General features: G+C 38.1%; 1 protein-coding gene across 10 annotated transcripts in view; it reads right to left on the bottom strand.

Annotated features, from left to right (window-relative positions):
• The window catches only part of ST18 (ST18 C2H2C-type zinc finger transcription factor), a 119,975-nt gene that overhangs the window by 69,003 nt on the left and 30,883 nt on the right, over positions 1-20,089 (bottom strand). For 9 of the 10 annotated variants that reach the window (XR_012157219.1, XM_073331199.1, XM_073331197.1 and 6 more), the window contains 2 exons: positions 15,935-15,989; positions 13,889-13,919 (listed from right to left, as the gene is read on the bottom strand). Coding sequence is in view for 8 of the 10 variants with exons in the window: in XM_073331199.1 (XP_073187300.1) it covers positions 13,889-13,919; positions 15,935-15,989 (86 nt within the window). In the remaining 2 variants the exon portion in view is untranslated. Of the gene's footprint in view, positions 1-13,888; positions 13,920-15,934; positions 15,990-20,089 lie in introns of those variants that run through there. The other variant, XM_073331198.1, reaches the window with a different exon arrangement.

Below are 20,089 nucleotides of genomic sequence, written 5' to 3'. Positions count from 1 at the left end.
CTGATTTATACAAAATAAATAGATAAATGTTATCTGCATAACAGAGATGTCAGACTGGTGGTATTCCTGCTCTCCCATTTGCCTCTCTCCTTCCTCCTTGGACACCATAGTGATGGGTGTTGTATGAATGTCTTAGTAAATCACTGACCAAATAAGAGTGATTATTAGATACATTTGCCATTACTTGGTACAGTCATTGAGCCAAATTCAGGCTGAAGTAAGTGGGGGTAGCTCCCAGAGGAGTCTTTAAGCCACACTGAGCAGTGACTTAAATGATGGACCATAAATGGGAGGGGTGTAAGTGCTCAACTAACATATAGAAAGTTGCACTGATTTGACTTTCAACAGGTTTGTATGTTATTGAATGTAACTTACCAGTTGACAGGATGGAAAGTAGAGTTTGGAAGGGGGAAATTGTACCAGGAAACTTTAACTTGTGTCTCATCATTACCTGAATACCTGACCCAGATTCAGACCGGGCACAAATTGGTACAACTCTAGTAGACTTTAAGGGGAGTTACACCCACTTATGCTAGGTCTAAAAATACCCAGCACACCAAATCAGAAGATACATTTTTTTACTAACACCTGTTTGACCAACTTACATTGTTGTATTACTTACACAGACATTATACTAATGCTGAATTTGACCTGCTGAATTTCTCTGGACCTTTAGCACTATTCTTTCCCACCACTTACTTTCAAAAGCTTCATTTTCCTAAGTCACTGTTCTTTCTGGTACCATATCATTTGATACATTTAATTTTCCCCCTTTGATTTAGCAATCTGTTGATATGGATGATTTTCTTCTCTTACTTTTCTAGAATAATCACTGAAATGAATCCATGGACAGCAAAGAAGAAAGGGCTACTAAAGCTGAGGAGCAGGGAAGAGGACCAAAGAGTAAGTGGAAAACCAGAAGGATGGTAGTGTGGCAAAGCTTCACATAGAGTGAAATTGTTCGGGGGGTACAATACAGATTGGTGAAGTTTGACAAAAGGATTAGAAGAAACCTTTTGAGGCTTAGAGGAAAAAGCTGAAAAGACTTGATTCTGTTCTCTCATGCCAATACATAATTTGATTCACTTTGGTAGAGTTACTCCTGATTTATGCTAGAGAATCAGGTCCCAAGAAAGTACTGGATAAACAAACAAACAAACAAACATCATGTTCTGGTACAGTGGTTGAATCAGGAAGAACAGGAGAGCAACTGAAGACAGTGTGAGGAGCAGGATCTAGGAGGACCACAGTACAACCATGAGAATGGAATGAGTGGGGTGAGGGTGCTCCGTCAGCCACCAGGTATGCCGCACTGCCTGGTCCATTTGTGTGGTGTCTCATTCACAACATACATACAGTCCGTTTCTTTTCCCCATGTGTGCCTTTAATTTTTAGTTTCCAAGCACTGCAGAACACAGCATAGGCATGTGTCAGAAGGAGCTTGCCACCCCACCGTAAAAGATTGAGTCCCACTAAGCCTGCAGTCATCTCTGTGACACTATTACCTAAATGATCAAGGTGCTATAGCTAACAATCTGTCATGCCTTGGAACAACGATAGGTTAGGCTTGGGAAACATGAGCTGGGAAAGCCAAAAGAGCATCAGAATGTTGGCATATAGCAGGAGGATTGTGGAATTTCTGTGAATTGTCTATTGTGAAATCTCCACCCCCCCTTTAAATGACAAAGATATATTTTTGGTCTTGAGAGTAAAGGGGATTGGAATCAGACCCAATAAAAAAAAAGAGCCAGATATTGAGCTCAGAGGAGTGATGATGATTTATCCCATCTGAGGATCTGGCAAAAAATACATATATTTGATTATGTATTTATATACAAGAATAGAGTGGATCATATCTTGGAAGGTGCTGAGTATCTGCAACTCCCATTGATTTCAATGGTAGTGACAGATTCTCAGGAGCAGTCAACTCTTGGTCCAGTAATATAATAATAATAATCCAACAATAACAACATTTATATTTCCCAATTTCTACCATCTCTCACAAGGAAATAAATGTATTTCTCTCCATTCTGTCTTCAACAGATGCATCTACTTGGCTCACAGCTTTGTGAAAGGATATGAAAGTAGGGCGTTTGTTTCTGTGGGTTACTGGAGAATATTTTGGAGTTGAAGGAACCCATACAGATAGAAAGAGTTACCACTGAACAAGGCCAAATTTCTTCCCATAGTGACAAGTCATAGGAAAAGTTCAATTTAGAGCTGCATGAGGGAAGGATGAGTACACAGACTGAACGGAGATGAAAGGAGTGCACAGAAAGGATGGGGAGGAAGATAAAAGGGAAATAAGGATTTATGGACACTAATATAGAGGAAAATAAGCTCAATAACATGGGGGTTATTAAATTTACTACATATACAAATGAAAAGTTTAGCAAAGAAGAAAATAAGAGAGCTCAAGGGATATACATAATGATATAGAGAAAAATATATCATAACTAAAATCTGACTGGAATGTGATATTAAAGGATATAGTTTATTTAAAAAAGACAAGCAGGAAAAGTAAATGAGGTGGTACAGCCTTATTGGTGAAAGAGGATTTATTAGCCCCCATAAGAGGAGATTGGGGAGAAATCCGTAATGGTGTTGAGTCATTATGCGTTGAAGTTGGCAATGTTTCAAACAGTAAACTAATGTTATAGGCCACTTGACCAAAAGGAACAACTGGACTGTGAAATGACTGAGCAAATAAAAAGAAGCATGTAAAAAGATCAGAGTGATAATAAGTCAGCAATAATTCAGGAAAAGGCATGCTATCGTAATTAAATCGACACATGCCTCAAGCTGATTGTGAAGCATGAGGCTAAGTGCCAAGTACCTTCAGACCCCAATATGTACCCATATTTTAGTTAGACCATAGGCCTAGAAGTACAGTAGTGTGGTTCTATAACGGCTTTTTCATTTTTCTTTAAATACCATGCTTGTGTAATGTAATATGACTTAAACAGAGGACTCTCCACCATGAAGGAGATCATTAATAACAACAGGACAGAAAAAAAATACTTTTTTCACTACTTTTTATTTTCTGACTCATTTCAACTGTTTGTAAACCATGATACACTATTGGTGTTACAATCATATAAAAACATAAGAACGGCCACACTGAGTCAGAACAAAGGCCCATCTAGCCCAGAATTCTGTCTTCTGGCAGTGGCTAATGCCATGTGCCCCAGAGGAAATGAACAGAACAGGTAATCATCAAGTGATCCATTCCCTATTGCCCATTCCCAGCTGCTGACAAACAGCGGCTAGGGAATATAGTAGCCTAAAGAAAGAGAAAGTGCTGATGAAAATATTACTGGAACCCAAGCTATACTGATCTACGATAAACTCTGTAGTCCTTGTAAACACAAAGGGGAGTTTTGTATCCATGAAGGCTGCAGATTTGGGCCCTTACTAAATGGACAGTTTAAATTCAACAAAGGTCAGTTTTGGGAACATTATTTTTTTGCTGACTGGAGCCAAAAAATCTCTTCAACACAGTAGTACAAACGGAATCAAGGAAAAATGACTAATGACCAAATCCTAAAGTCCTAATCCAGTTTTCAGTCAGTCCCTTACTCAGGTGAATTTCAGAGGAACAACTGACTTCACTGGGAGCCTGAGCAAGAATTTGGCTAAAGCTTTTAGAGAACAAAACAGTAAAGAACATCCACATGATTCTGGGGTGCCCTACACATGGTAAACCATACACCGTGGCTCTGCAGCAGGGTGTGAGGTCAGCCTGCTACAAACAGTGAATGCTTAAAAAAAGTTACCTTAGAAAAAACATGCTGAGTAGATCACTGTTTGTTGGAGATCTTGTGAAACTCCAAACCTTCTTCTTTTGTGCACTCCAGAGGCAGTGGGAATTTAAGCTGTCCACTTGCCCAGGATCCAAACCTGTTCCATTGTTGCTTCTGTCTGAAACCCTTGTCATAGCTATGCTGGCCCTGTGGGTTTCTAAGCTTTATAAAGCTGGAATAATATTTAAAGAGTTAAAAATATCTCTTTGGAATGTTGAAAGAGTACTTGTATATTTTTTCCCCTTTTCTTGACATCTGCAGGGTATCTAGGGTCCTCTCCAACCTGCTTGTCCCTGGCTGAATGCAACCCCTAACTTCAGCCAAGGGCAGCAATTTAACTGGTGATTTGCCTCTATTCCACAATCAACATAGAACAGGCAAAAGTCATTGGCTGGCATGAAAATCTCTGGGTGGCTTGCAGTCATCCATAGAGAAAAGACCAGCCATAAAAGTAAATGACTATGTGGGGCTATAAAATTCTGGGTGTCATTCAGTTGGAGACATTAGGATGTTTGGGACTCTCCAAACATACTCAGGGTTACTAGGAAAATACTTACTGTATGATGCAGAAGACTGAAGTTGTGATGGAAAAGACAGTAACTTGTTAGCAATATAAAATCTTAGCGGAGAAGGTGCAGAATAAAATTAGGAATGCAAAAGTGTTTATTTACAGTGGATGGACAACATAGAGATGTGCTCTCAGGTGGCACCAACTGTGAATGGTCTATATGTACCCCTTGGAACACGGCAACTTGGCTATAAATGACTTGAATTTGGCCCATAAAATAAGACTACAGTTACAGTCGCAGAGAAATTGAGAATAATTAAATGTTTTTAATTAAATTGAGCATTTAAAGGGAAAAGACAAAACCCAGAAAATATGATGTTGGTGTTGGGGAAGAAGCCTTAAAGATGACTGGCTAGAAATAAATATAGTAGACATAAAAAACTCATCTAGGAAAAAGGAAGCTCATAATATGTTTATCAGTTATTGGACATATTAATTACTGACAGAGGAAGTTAATACATTTCATAGCTAAAAACATTTAAAAATAAAAATGGAGATAATGTATCAAACAAAACAAAATGGAATAGGGAGATAAAACATAAAATAAACCCTTTATACACTGTAAATAAACCCAACATATAAAGACAGGCAATACTACAGGTAGCAAAGAATAGGCAGGGAAAGTTAGGGAGAAATGAGCCTGAATTCATTTTGCATTTTAGTATCTACAAGACTTAGACAAATTATTCATTTTAAATATTATGATTTGCAAATGCAGCCATACAGAGGCTTAAATATAGTATCAGATGCAGATCTTTGTTTCTGCTCATTCATTAAGTGATTTGTTCTACCCACTACATAGTTAAGGCAAACAATTGTCAACCTATGAATTGTTTGCAAAATATTCAGTTCATTATTTGTTGTTTGTGGTCTGTATTTGGTCATTAAAATCATGTGATATTATTTCTGCTCCCTGACTGGATGACAAACTTTTAACGTGGGAGGACAATGAATAACAAATAAGGAGCTCACATACATGCATATTCATACAAGGAATTGCTCACATACATTCATGAATATCCTTGTTTGCATGTCACTTTAGGTATTTGTATGAAGAACAGCCATTGTTTGAATTTGTGTGTGAACAAAAACTCATTGATATGAGTATTTGAAAATGGAAAATTTGGGGCACAATCAAACATTGAATTTAAACAAATATTCTTGTTTTGGTAGTAGTAATTTGCAATATTAAAAAAAGTGTAAGTTAACATCCCAGAGATGCAATATATTTTCCTGGAGTAAGGAAGTAGTGAGAGGGGACTATGAAATGGGTAAAAATGTTAGGTCCAGCAATGCACCAAAGCAAAAAAAAAGCAGACAGTTAGAATTATGAAAAGTTGCCAAAGCTGTAAGCCCAGCCTTTTGATGACTAATTAAGGGGGGACTGGAAGATGGAGAAAGAAACAAGGGAGGATCTTAGACACCACAGACCTGTAAACTGGGCTGCAGTTATGTTTTATATTTATAACTCATTTTATTAGTGGTAATGAGAACGGTTGACATACAGGATGTAATAATAAGGATAGGTGAATTTCAGCATTAATATTTTATTAGTGCTGTGAACAGCATACATTGGCCTCATTCTAAACTGCACTGCATAGTGATCATTGGGCTTTTTGTACTTTGGAATCAAATATCAGTGAAAACAGAAACAGATTTTTTTAATGTCAGTTTTAGTGAGAGAGTCCTCATTGATTTTTAGGAAAAAGTTCTGGTTTAGCAACTTTTACCCCAAATTCTTTAAGAACATCATAACATTGGCAGAAAGGGATCAAACAATGGACAAAATTTATATGGGTTTCAGGAAAGTGTGAGAAACTATTGTATCAAAAAGCATGGGACAGCAAGAAGAGGATGATCATTTTAATGGCTCTCTAACATTCTATTTTCTAATAGGCTCAGGATTGGGGAGACAGGATGAAAAAAACCTTTCCCTGACTAGAGAGTGAACAGTACACATGCATTACTTGTCTCTTTGTCTTTAACGCAAACAAAAGTTTAAGACATTGGGTGTGGTGGCACTAAACTTAGAGCTCTTTAAGGCAAGATTGGATGTCAACAAAACCAACATCATTCATAACTTTGTCTCAGATGAAATTCATGAATTTAACTACATCACTGAAAGCTGGTTCAATGACAGTGGGGCTCTACTCTGGCAGAGCTTGACCCAGCCCATTACACAGAACACCGTGATCCTAGAGAAACCTGAGGAGGAGAACTGGCAATATTTTCTACATCCAACCCTCAACTGCAGGAAGGACCTCTGGTCATGGACAGAATCATCTGAGAGTGTGCTCCCAATATGCGATTTCCTGAGGCAAAGTCAATGTAGATATCCTTGCAGTGTATATATCACTGTGCAACCTAACTGGCTTCCTCTCGGAATTTATGGAGGTGCTATCAAGCCATGTAGTAGATTCACCATGACTCTTCATCTTGGGAAATACATTAAAGATTATTAGGTGCTCGAATACTACACTATAAGTATGATAGACAGACAGATTTCAGTGTCGACACGGTTCATGCCCCAAACATGACAAACATGGACTTTTTACAGGTACTCTCCCCATCTACACATCTTTACCTCCAACATAAAAGGGGATACAAACTTGATCTCCTCTTCAGTTTGAGAGTTATAACTGGGAGCATAAGAAATACTGTATTACAGTTATATCATTGCCTTCTTCAAGCAAAGATAGGAGCTTTCCCATCTGTCCGGAGGCAGAATAATTTTGCCAGTCTGCTTTTGGAAACTATCAAATTCCACTGGTTTCTAGAACTCCAAGCTAGAAACTAGTAAGCAGCCATAGGTCCAAACCATCAATAGGCCAGTAGGACACTGTAACCCATCTTCTGTCTACAGCTGTTTAGTTGATGGCCCCTAAACATCTCCTCCCCAACATCATTATGCTTCATTGATGTCCTGTAGCATATAAAATGGGAAGGAATAAGTTCTGAACTGCATAGATGAAGAAATAAATCTGAATTGGACTGATAAATTAGTATAATCAAATGCTACTGAAGTAGACTATTGAAATCCTTTTTAGCATTTATCCCGATTTATGAAAAGTCTGAGCCAATAGAATTGGTCTGGATAGTAGGGTGTCTAAGGAATCCAGAATGTCTTCACATAGTTTCAGACTTAAATACTTCTAAGTGTAAACAGTTATGCTACTTTGTAGGAAAGCTCAAGTGACTCCAAAACTATCTCACTCTCTGGGAGCAGAACTGGAGCCAAAGGGGGGAACCATACTACTTTCCCTAACTGAGTTTAGGCCAGTCACACAAGCTGTGGTTCTAAGGATGCTGGGGAAAGCCTGAGTCAGCAGATTCAAAAGGCATCCTTGCTCCTCATGGTTAATCAAAACCAGTAAGGAATTGATAAAGTCTATGTAAAATAGCTTACCTACCAGGAATTCAGAGCATGCAACAGCCCCATGCAAGCAAGAAACCATAACTTGCTGCAACCAGCCTCACCAACTACTGCCCCACCTCTAATCTGTTTTCTTGAGTAAGACCACCAAGAAGGTAGTGTCTAGCCAACTGAAGCAACATCTCAACGCTTATTTTTTCACCTCATTACACCCCTTGTATGTTCTGGGATATCAATCTTTGCCTCATTTTTCCACTTTTCTTACAACCCTCTCCATGCTGCCCCTTATGCATGGAAAAACCCTTCTGAGCTGGTCTGCAAGGCTATTGCCCTCTTCACATGTAAATCCTTTCTAGAGATCTACTTCTGCCATGAAGCCTACAAAAAGTAAGTCACCAGCAATTACAGTTATCTATTTTTATATATAATGAGAACAAACACATCTGCTTCATCATACACTAACATTTTCTGAGGAGCTATGTCATCTACCACGATAAATCTCTGCCCTTCCTTTCTCCACATTTTCTAGACTATTGTTTTGTTATCACCTTCAATCCATCAATGTCTGAAATTCGATTGTAAGTTTAATGGGGCAGGGATCATGTCTTCTCATCTGTACTGTGAGGCACCCAACATGCTACTGGGCACTGTAAAATAATAATAATTGTTTAGACCCCTTCCAGTATGACTTCAGAATGCAGTTTGGCATGGATACAGTGCATTAATTATGCAGATGAACTATGTCTTGAGGGCTCTGGGCAAGGACCAGACTTTCATTCTAGTGCTGCAAGACATACTGGGCTCCTTCAACATTGCTAATTATGATATTGGCTTACTGGCTTAATTCCTTCCTATCAGAGAGATAGCAGAGGCTGTGATGGGCTGTTGTTTCTTCTCACCAAGAGAACATCCTCATTGAATTCCATGGAGCTCTGTCCTATCATTTCTCTCTTGCCACTAATATGTTGATGATATCCAGCTCTATCTGTCTCTCACTCAAAGTGGACAGGTCAGCCCTTCTGCTGTTCTAGAGTGTGAAGGAATAAGGGTTCTGCATAAAAAAAAAGAAGCTGGCTCAAGAAGTGATCTGGTGGGAAGTGAAAATATTTGTAGAAGTAGCAGAAACTGTGACTTTATCCATCATTGAGGAAATCTGCTCTCCATTTGTCTAGGTAGTTTGAAATCTTGGGATCCTAATGGAATCTCCTTCCTTAGAAGTTTTTAAGGTCAGGCTTGACAAAGCCCTGGCTGGGATGATTTAGTTGGGGATTGGTCCTGCTTTGAGCAGGGGGTTGGACTAGATGACCTCCTGAGATCCCTTCCAACCCGGATATTATATGATTCTATGACTCTTCACTAATCACAAATATTTAGATACCAGCAGCCACCCAGAATGTTTACTTTCACCTTCAGCTAGCCAGGAGATTGCACCCTTTCCATTTAGATATGGACCTAGCCAAAATGATTCATGATTTTGTTATTTCAAACCTGGATCAGTCCAATTTGCTTTCCCTTGGTCTGACCCAGATGTCAGTCCCTAAAATACAGATGGTTCAATATACCATCTATCCCATCTGTCAGGTGGAGCAGACTAATGAGAATATATCACACTAATACTCCCAAGTCTACTATAGCTTTCAGTCCAATACTGAACACAGTTCATGATCCTGGTCCTTTAAATTTCTAAGATCTTGAGATTCAAATTATCTTAAAGTCAGCCTCTTCTTTCTTTCCATTTCACCACAGTAGTTGGTTTCAACAGGGATGCGATGACTGAGAGATACCAGGTTCAAACATGAATTGGTTTCTTCTCATGAAGGATTGTTGGTGTTTTTTTTAATTTAGGAAATGATGCTCAGATACCACACTATCTAACATGTGCAGTATCTGAATAATGATGGAAGCCTTAGAAAAGTGAAATATTAATAAAATAATAGTAAAGATGATGCATGAAGAAATCAGTTCAAAACAACTTAGACAGTTTTAGAATTTTGGGTACCTAAGTGGATTGCAGAATTCATTGTAAAGAAGTTCAAGGTGAGGATATTGGGGATAAAGAGTACTAAAGGTCTGATTCTTCTTTCATTTACCCCAATATAAATCACGTGTAACTTCACTGGAGTCAATGGAATTACATCAGCATAAAGCCAGTATAATGAAAGGAGAACCAGGGCCTTGAGGGAATGTCTACACTTCAGCTGGGAGGTGTGATTCCCAGAAGATATAGAGAGACTTGCACTAGCTCAGCTTGAACTAGTGTGCTAAAAATAGCAGTGTGGATGTTGCAGAATGGACAGCAACTTGGACTATCTGCCCAACGTCAAACCCAGGGGGCTGGGCAGGCTTGGACTCATGCGGCTAGCCCAAGTTGCCACCAGTGTCACAATATTCACACAGCTATTTTTAGCTCACTAGCTCAAGCTGAGCAAGCATAAGTCTGTGTATTTATGCTGGGAAACACACAAAGGTTTTGTCCACACTGCCCTGCAACTTGGACTATCGGGATTTGAATAGCCACAGATGCCAAAGTGCTGCACAGTAACTCTCCTGCGAGGACACTGCGGGCATGAACTAAAAGGTCATGTTTGAAGTGGACTACATTAATATGAATTAGGAACCTTTTAGTTCATGCCTGAAATGGCCACACAGGGGAGTTACAGCACAGTACTTTGGTCCACACTACTATTCACAGCCCCGTAGTCCAAGCTGTGCGTAGGCAGTGCAGATACGGCCTAAGAGACTCTATCTGAATGAGAGAATATAACTCAGAATCCATAACAGGAAACACACCAGAAAGTGATAAAGGATAATAGACAAAAACCCTCACAAATCTTCTGCACCATATTTGGCAACAGTGAAAGGGACACATTGGCCTTGGGGTACCTAACAGAATATATATTGGCAGAAGTTATTCTGGCACTGTGTAAAACTTTACAGTGAGACTAGAGTTGAAATAGCATGTGTGATTCAGACCAGTGTATCATAGGAAGGATGACGTAATGAAAGGAACCAGTTGAGAGGGCTCAAAGTAATTATGTGTTTGGGAATTAGGAGGTATGTAAAAAGATGCAAATGTTTGGCTTACTAAGCCTGAGGGAAAAAAAGAGGCAAGAGGATCAGATAAAGTGGCATAAGATTCTGAAAAGAAAGGAATGGGTTGATGCTATAAATTGTTTGATATAGTAACTGGTTCAAAACCAGTCATGAAAATAAAGAGGAAGAGGGTGTCAATATTTAAAATAGTCAGGCAGAATTTCTTTGTATAAAATATGGTTCCTAGGTCAACTGATGAAACCTGGGGAAAGGGAAAATGTTCTTCCCACTACATGGCTTAAATTCATGGCTCCACTGAAGTCAATGGAGGTTTTGCCATTGACTTCAATAGGATTAGAATTCCACTCTATATTTCTACTCTGCTTTAGAGATCTTAGACTTCTATCATGAAGTAATATCTTTATGAAGTTGGCATTCTTTTTCCCTTTATGGAGTGTTTAATCTTTGGACACATGAAGCCCGTTTCTTCCATATCTAACATAACCACTGAAACAGTTCAGTCAGTCAGAGAGGGCCCCAAAGCTTTAGAGTGCAAACCCTTTAAAGCTGACTGATGATGAACTTTCTGAGCACACACAGTGATTCTCCTTATACCATTTCAGAAAGCTCAGTTTTGCCACTGACTTCAGGTAAGAAGTCCTGAGCACCCCTGGAGTTCACATGAAATAGATTTTCAAGTACTATCACATTTTCTGGGTCTAACTTGTTCATATAACTTCATTGATAGTAACCTTTCATTTAGCTTCATTGTTTCTTTATGATTGTAAAACATAACTTCTAAAATTAGAATAGGGTGACAAAAGATGTAGAACCACTCAATGTTATGAAATTAATAGTAATACAATTTGAGCGTGTAAGCTTATGTAGTGCCTTTCATACAGAAGTATCCCAAGGCACTTTAAAATAAAAACTCAATAAGAAGTGAAAAAGTGCTCTGTCAGATGGGATAAACCAGGGGAAAGGGTAAATTAATTAAGCTTGGATTTAAACCAGTCAACACACCATTGTGAACGTTGGTCAGAACAGAGACAGGTTCCAAATATCTGTTTCTAAAACCCAGTAAATTAAATGATATTTTCAATCTTGATTTCCTGGGGGGATTTGCAATGGTTCTTTTATAATTTCATAGGTAAGAGTAACAAGACTAAAATGTATGCACTACATTTTCAAAAAACAGTCTATGCCTCCCTCATTATATATAATTTTTGCATACACAATTTTTTGTGCTCAAATGGTTTTGTTATCTGATTTGTACATACACACGGTAATCTGACTAGACACCAACTATCTCATTTGCATGTGCTAATATTGGGTTTTGTTGTCCCAAAATTCCAAGTATAATGAGGTTGGATTAAACCCTTGAATATTTATCACTATATTTCAAACAGGTGTATGTTTCTTCATGTTCTGGCAGAAAGAGTAATATGTGACATGGAAGTTGCTAAGATAGTATGTGTTTCACAGAGAACACCAAAATTGCTTGGGAAAACCTAGTAAACTAGTAATACATAAATTACAGCTTCCCTGGTGTTGAAGAAACTTACACATCTTCTATTTTTCAAACATATTTCTCTTATGAACACATGGACCATCCTCATTTTTGGATGACTGCCTCTTCAGATTAACGCATCCTTCTGGTGCATAAATTAGGGATGCACAGAGGGAAAAGGAGACATTCTAAATCTCAGGAAACATGAAGCAGTACAGACGAATGTGGTAGAGTTGAGTGAATAATTCACAATAAATAATTATCTGATAAATTAGCCTTTCTTTCTGTTCACAGAATATCTGAAAACAGCTTAGGAGTTCCTGATATTTACTCATCATTCAAGTTTATTCTACAAACATTTGTTTTTTATTCTATGGATCAATTGCAAACAACTTGCTGTAAGTATTCTCTACTTAGCATTCAAAAGTTGAGCTATTTTGCTTAGTTGTGATTGGCCAGATAAGTCATGTGGTAGTTTCTGTTTTCTGGTTGGATGAGAACACAAGCAGTTATTTTCTACATGTCAATAAAACTCACTAGTTCACATGCCTGTTGAAGAGGTTTGATCTTGGTCATATTGAATTCATTAAAAAACTCCAGTGAATACTGTGGAAGACATTTTGCAGTATTTACCCACCTGCTGTTGTGTGCTCCTTTTGTCATAATTGCTGACAAAGCCCTAAGAAACTAATGTGATCTCCTGACAATATTTTTCATGATGGAACCTTTGCATATATATCAATCTTGCTACTTGCTTCTATCTGAAGTTCTAAAGTTCTATTCTGAATATTTAACCTGAACTGATTGCGCTTTTCTTCTGGGGAAGTTACTCTTCAAGAACTTGTAGTTATTCCATAGCTCGTTCTGAGAGAGATTTGTGAACAGTTAATGGAAACTCCACTACACATTTCTTAAAATATGTATGAATTTCAGAAAATAAACATTAAACAGACAGTTTATTTCACTATCCTCAGGTATTATGGTTAAATGTATAATTCAGATGTTAATCATTTAACAAATTATTGAGGATCAGAAAGATCCCTGTCAAATTTATGTTTTTGACCAGATTGTCATGGTGTATGGAAATATGGAAAAGATCAGCCTTATTTTGTATTAGTTCAATAAAATACAAAACTTCAGCAGGTAACTGATGGCAAATAAACAAATTATGCATGTTCAGCTGACAACAATTTACAAAGCCTGGCTATTTTGCAAAAGTTATTAACTAAACCTATAAAGGTAACAACATTTCATAGAATGCTCAGTATAAGGATCCTGAGGATTAACTGGGCACTTAATAGGTTCTGGGTGCTAAAGTCAAGGGAGGCATATGCACAGAATACAACTCAGGAGCATGCCCAATTTGTATTACTTTTTAATTGTGATGAGAGAGGGTTTATTGATAACCCTTCATTTTTACTTTTGGTTCACTTAAATAGGGAATCTTCATCAAGCACTCTTTGTAGGGTAATTAATATATCACTACATGAATGCATCATTTACTGCATTCCTTATTTTATCCAATATGCTACATATAAGGAATGATCCATCAGTATAATCAGATAATGAAGCTAGAAAATGTAAACTATGTGAGTTCTTACCTTAGCTCCTGAGCTATAGAGTCCACTTGTACTGTTAATAAAAGCAGAGAGAATGAATGAATGAGTTTACATTTCCAGTCCTGTGCTTTCTGCAACCTTGCACCTGTCCCTCTGTGATGACAGAGGAGTGGCTATCAAAACACAGGTGATTCTTTATTTCATGCTAACTGCAGGATTGTAACTATTACTGGAAAATGTTGACCAAATGTGTAATTCCCAGGGTTAATTTAGATAAACCCCGCACAAGATAAAGCTGATAATCTTCAGCACAGCAAAGCAACAAGGCACTTTTTTTATTACTGGGAGAACGATGAGAAATCTTTGTTTTTCTCAGTGGTACTTTGATTTGGGAATGAAGAAAGCTGGTGTTTACAAATACCTGCCCACACAAGGGTACGCAGCATATTGACAGAGCCAACAGGTGGTTCTAACGATTACTCATGTTGCACAGCTAGTATCAGTTGTTCCACTTCTGGGAAAATGCACTTGTTCTATTAAGCCTGTGTGTGTGTGTGTGTGTGTGTGTGTGTGTGTGTGTGTGTGTGTGTGTGTGAGTGTACACTGAATAGAATATGTTAAATGAGACCCAGTCAATCAGATGATAGTTTCCAGCAGTCTTGGACAGCGAGAAAAGCCACACTAGGACATTGAGAGGTGCTGCAATAATTTCATTACTTTGTGGCAATAGCTCTGTTTAGGGTCTGATCCTAGCCCCACTGAAGTTTACGGGAATTTTGCCGTTAATTTCAATGGGAACAGTATTGGGTCCTGTTTTAAAAGTTTTACATCAAGAATTAAGGGAAATTTTTCAAGCCATAGTCCTCTTTATTTCTGGGCAAAGGCTGGCATTGTTTTTAACACATCTCTGCCAATGCATCTCAGTCCTGACCTGCCATCACAGTCCTGGGCTGAGATCCTGGTTCCATTGAAATCAATGGGAAGAGTCCCTTTGATTTCAGTTTCACTGCCTGTCTTCTCATCAGCAGAGACCACCAATTTGCAGTGGTTTGGTGATGTGCCGCTAGGGGATTAAAAACCCGCACTAACCTCACTTTCACTTTTGGTCTCAGCCACAACTTGATCTTGGAGTTATAAAATTAATGCATTTATCCCCTGTGCCAGGTAGACTCATAGTAACCCAGGACTACTGAGCCTTGACAATACATCAAAGTACTTAATGGCCTCTTTGTCACAAGTCCTGAGCACACAGAATCTCCACTGAAATCGTAGAGAGGTGCAGGTGCTCAGCACCTCTGAAAATCAGGCCATAGGCTTTATAAGCACAATTTGCTTAGATGGCAGGCAAAATTTTATGTTTATTTGTGCATATGTTCACTTTCTTCTCACCATCAAGGATCAGAAAAAGCATTAGGAATTAAAATGCGTAGTTGTATTGCTCGTCAATCATGTTTTCCTGGTGTTTAGATCATAAAGGGCCTGTTTACTTTGCAATATTGCATTCCCATCTGCTCCTTACCAAAAGAGAAGGGATAGCAGTAAGTATAACTTTTTAATCATAACTTTGCAGAATTAAATATAAAAATCAACTTAAAAAAAGCCCAGTACATTCAGAGAGAATAGACAAACACTATCCTTTGATTAAAACTAAGTTTACTTCTGTGCCCTCATACAGGTCATTTATAGTCAATTGATGGCAATGAACAAACTGTTCTTTTACCCGGTTGATAAAGTTTAGCATATTATTCGCAAGACGTCATTCAACTTCAGGCAACTCTGCTTCCTTTACTAAACCTTAATTTGCATGATGAAAGGCATTTCTTTACAAAGTAAACTATATCCTTAATGTGCTTTCATAAATATTTGTATTAAAATAACATACCTTAGAAAAATATTTCCTCTTTCCTTTAAACCACAGCTAATAACATTTTGCCTCTTAATGCCAGCAGTCTGTGTCCCGGCTTGATTAAAAAAGCTGCCCTAAGGAAGCCATATACACTCTGACTACACATTAGGGGCTGTACACAGGAACTATCATATTTCATGGTGTGATGGATACAGGGTCATCAAACGTGCTTTCTAACTCACCCTTGGTTCCTTTTGAGCGTGTTCGCAGCTTTTTATCTTCACCATCTGCATCCATCTGTAACATTAACACAACATCTTTAGTTCCTTTTTGCCACTGAGAAAGAAAATCTTCAGAATGTGTTATAAAGTTTCCAGTGCCCAGACAGTAATGGAAAGGAGAATAACCATGCCTTGATAATGCTGTCACAAAGACAAAAACTCATCTCTGAATATCTGATAAATAATCCAGAGGAGATATCTGTAATGATGAAATTTGTTCACTCAAGCAACTAGTAAGAGTTACTCTTTAAGATTTGATGCCAATACCTACAGGTGTTTATTGCAGATGTAAGATTAGACACTGTGAAATGCTATTCTTGCTGCTTTCAGGGGTTGCTACAACAGAATTTGAAATTTAAATCTTTACTGGAGGATGGGAACTAGAGAGTATCAGCAGCACCTGCAAATACCTAGCGCTAATGTTGTAAGTTGACATTTCTGAGTGTCTTCACCAGAACTATTTCTTGAGCTATCAAAGGCAAGATATATACTGTGAACTGTTAAAATGAAACAATCAGCAAAATGTTTTTAAAACACCTCTCTAAAGCAATATTAGAAACATCATCACTATGTGGTATTCTATATTTTTCATTCTATCTGCAGTAATAATAACATCGTAAATAGATTTTTACCCAAAAGAATCGCTGATTTTACACACACATGCATGCAAACATACACACAAAGAAATACTTTGCCAATGAAATGAACTACATCTTGGGTACCAAATGGGCCAAGGAGGCAATGCACAGATTTGGATGGACAACCTAGAGCTTAGGATTCTTATTTGATATTGAATCAGGGCTAGGTTTCAGGTTTTGATTTCACATCACTTAAATATTGTGAGCTGCTGTCCTAACATTTCTGACTGAAATAATAGAAACCTTGTAAGACCAGCTGTTCTCTTGACATTTTTGGCTACATACAAACCAGAATCAGAAATATGCACCTTTTGGTCTTGGATCTAACCCAGAGCCAAAATTGTACGGACAGATTTTCAATCCAGGGATTTTATTACAACCCCCTGAAATTCTAAAAGAGATGAAGATTTGATGTTTTGGTGTGGAGAGTCACAGTGACATACAGCGGATTGCACAACAGTGTAATTTTCACCAAGGATAATGAGGGCAATCTTTAATCTTTCCAAAAATATCATCAAACATTTAGGGTATGATCTTTCAAGAGGGGGCTTGGTGTAGACGACTATGCAAAAGAGCAGGCACTCCTAAATTTTTATTCTATCTCTGTTAGTGACTCACTGTTTGTCCTTTAGCAAGTCACAGAATCTCTGTGTGACTCAGTTTTCCCGTCTGTAAAATGGGGATAATAAAACTCACTGTGGAAGAATCCACTATTCTGCTGATTAATTTGTTAGGCTCAAATGCAGATCCCAGCACCTGGTTCTGGTATCTGAACCAGAGAGTAGGGAGATGTGTAGGAAGAGTTATGTTCCCATAGGCCAGGACACAGCAGCAGTGCCATTCCATGGAGACCACTTAATCTCCAATAGTTGAAGTAGCCTATGCATGGGCATTTGTGCACCACTAGCTACAAAAAGTGGCAAGATAAAAATCCATGTAGCAGTGGATTCCCTGGCTCTTCCTTCCCTGCTGTCTCACTGTGCACTGTTGTGCAGGGGGCTTCATGCAGGAGGGAGGGAGGGGATGCTCAAAACAGCACTGATTTTTGCTGCATACAGGCCCTCAGAGGCATTGAAGAAAGGGCTTACCATTTTCACAATGCTCTGAAGATGTAAAGATGCTTTAATATTAAGTTCCTGGAAAACAGACAATGGAGACATTGTCAAGGTCTTCTCTGAGAGACCCATAGGCAACAGGACTGAATTTATCTAACTTAGAAGGAGAACGGGCTGAGTCAACTCTTTTAAAGGTGAAAACACTTTCCTAACCTTGCCCTTTTCTAACTCATTCTTACAGATGACTACACATGGTATGTGCCATATGACCTCGTACTTCTTTACAGGAGAGAACACAGTAAAGAACTTGAGCAGATATTTGAAAATATTAGATAAATACTTGAACAGTGCTGTTGCTTCTACCTGTGCTTGGGAAATCTGAAACTAAAATGTATAGTGATCAAATATGCAGCAGTAAAACCAAAAATATTACATTTCATATGATTGTATTTACAGACCATACTTGTTAGGAGTAGGGATTAAAATGTTTTGGGGTTTTTATTTAGGAGTGGCTGAAGGCTCTCAGTAGTTGTTACAATTCTCAAAACCTGAAAATGAGTGGGTTGCAATGTGACTGCAATGGTAATGGGAAACATGGCTCTGTTCGCTGATGCTGAGTTGTGATTGAAGGCACTGACCTGCCATAGACTTATAATAGGGGAGCAGGTGTGGCAATGATGGACTTTAATTTCCTTTAATAAACCTTTTATGTGCCACACTTTTACTGCCATTCTACACTCTCCAAGGTCCTGCACATAATAGGTTCATTACTTTTGATTACTGTAGTCTATTGAGACAAACAACTCCAGAACACACTATATATTATGTTCAGTTAAACCAATATAGACTATTTATCCATTGTGCATTATTTCACCTGCAACTCTACAGACAAAATTAACAACAGCTCCTGTAAGCTAAAACTATTAAAACCACTGGTACTCCTTTGTCATCATTTCATAATAAATACCAGACCAATCACTATGCTGCTCTTTTAATTATGAAAAAAAAAGGTGTACCTCTGCTTCTACTGAACAATAGTTACTTGGTTCGAAATAGCATTTTCACAATGATGAATATTTAAAAACCACTCAATGAGTGAAAACCAACAATAAAATCAACGTTGGTGATTTTTTTCTATTGCTTTTCTTTCTTTAAAATCATTTAAATTTCTGACAGATGTTTAAACAGTTTAAGATTAAAATGGTTAGGCCTGTTTAGGATAGTGCACATTGCATTCAAAAATCATCATCATCTTACGAGTGTCTCTGTTGCATGCAAAGTGGTTCAACTCGCCAAAGTCCCTCGTGTTAAAGTAAAAATTACACTAAAATAAATATGGATAAAGCTGTGAAAATAATTAATATTTTGCAGCTACCTTCTTTCTCGAGCTGAAAATTTCCAGGTGATGTCCCAGTGAAGATGTTTATTGTTTTTTGATAGTTTTTTTCCCCAGAGATCATTTGAAATTGGCAAAGGCAAAAATAAAAAGTTCATTGTTTCTTACTTTCATGTCTTCTGTTTTTAAGTGGAAGAGCACTCAGCAGATACTTAACCATTCCAGCCTTTTAATCAGCTATGGCAAAAAATATGAAACAATGTTCTAAATGCGAACGTCTGCCCAATAGCTTTAGAGCCAACCTTTTCCTCTGCAAGCAGTTTTGAGACATATCTTGCTATTGCTACATATACTAACGGCCTGTTTCTTTACTGTGCTGAAACCAATGGGAGTTGAGAGTGGTCAGCTCAGAAGGCACTCATGGCCATTAGAGCCAAATGGCCAAAACAGCCAAAGAAAAATTTTATATACAAAATTATATACCTGGCCTTTATGTTTTAAGGCCAAGGTTCTTGTTTTGACCTTAACTAAACTGTTTTCCTCAAAGTTTGTTACAGATTACTAATTTCACTAATGCTTTTTGTACTCAACATGCAAAAACAACAACAAAAATCTATTTGGGTTTTTTTTGCAGCTTATTGGTTGGGACATGAAGTTATTTGGGACCAGTAAATATGCTCCCAGAAAACTGACCGGGGTTACTGACCAGGACATCTGAACGCTAAAGGGAATTCATTTTTACGAACAGACAATTGCACAGAGTCAAGAATCTCTGACTTTATTAATGCAGTAGCAGCATTTGCCCTTACTATTCAGATTGTTTCCGTGTTCCTGGTTATAGCAGCCAAATCCTACTCACCTTACTCACACAAGTGTCAGAGAATCAGATTACTTGTGAGTCGATCTTGTGAGTACTTGTATGAGTGAGGCAACAAGGATTTCACCTCCTGGGGAGAGCTAGCACAAGGTCTATGCACCACTTAAGTCCTATTTTAATTTCTGCTCACGGATGAATTTCACTGAGAGAGCTTGAGACTCCTAGAGTGGCAGGCTGCAACCTTTCATCAGATTATATTTAATAAAATCG

The sequence above is a fragment of the Lepidochelys kempii genome, chromosome 2, assembly GCF_965140265.1.
Source record: "Lepidochelys kempii isolate rLepKem1 chromosome 2, rLepKem1.hap2, whole genome shotgun sequence".
Taxonomy (NCBI): Eukaryota; Metazoa; Chordata; order Testudines; family Cheloniidae; genus Lepidochelys; species Lepidochelys kempii.
This window is presented reverse-complemented; position numbering and strand designations above follow the sequence as displayed.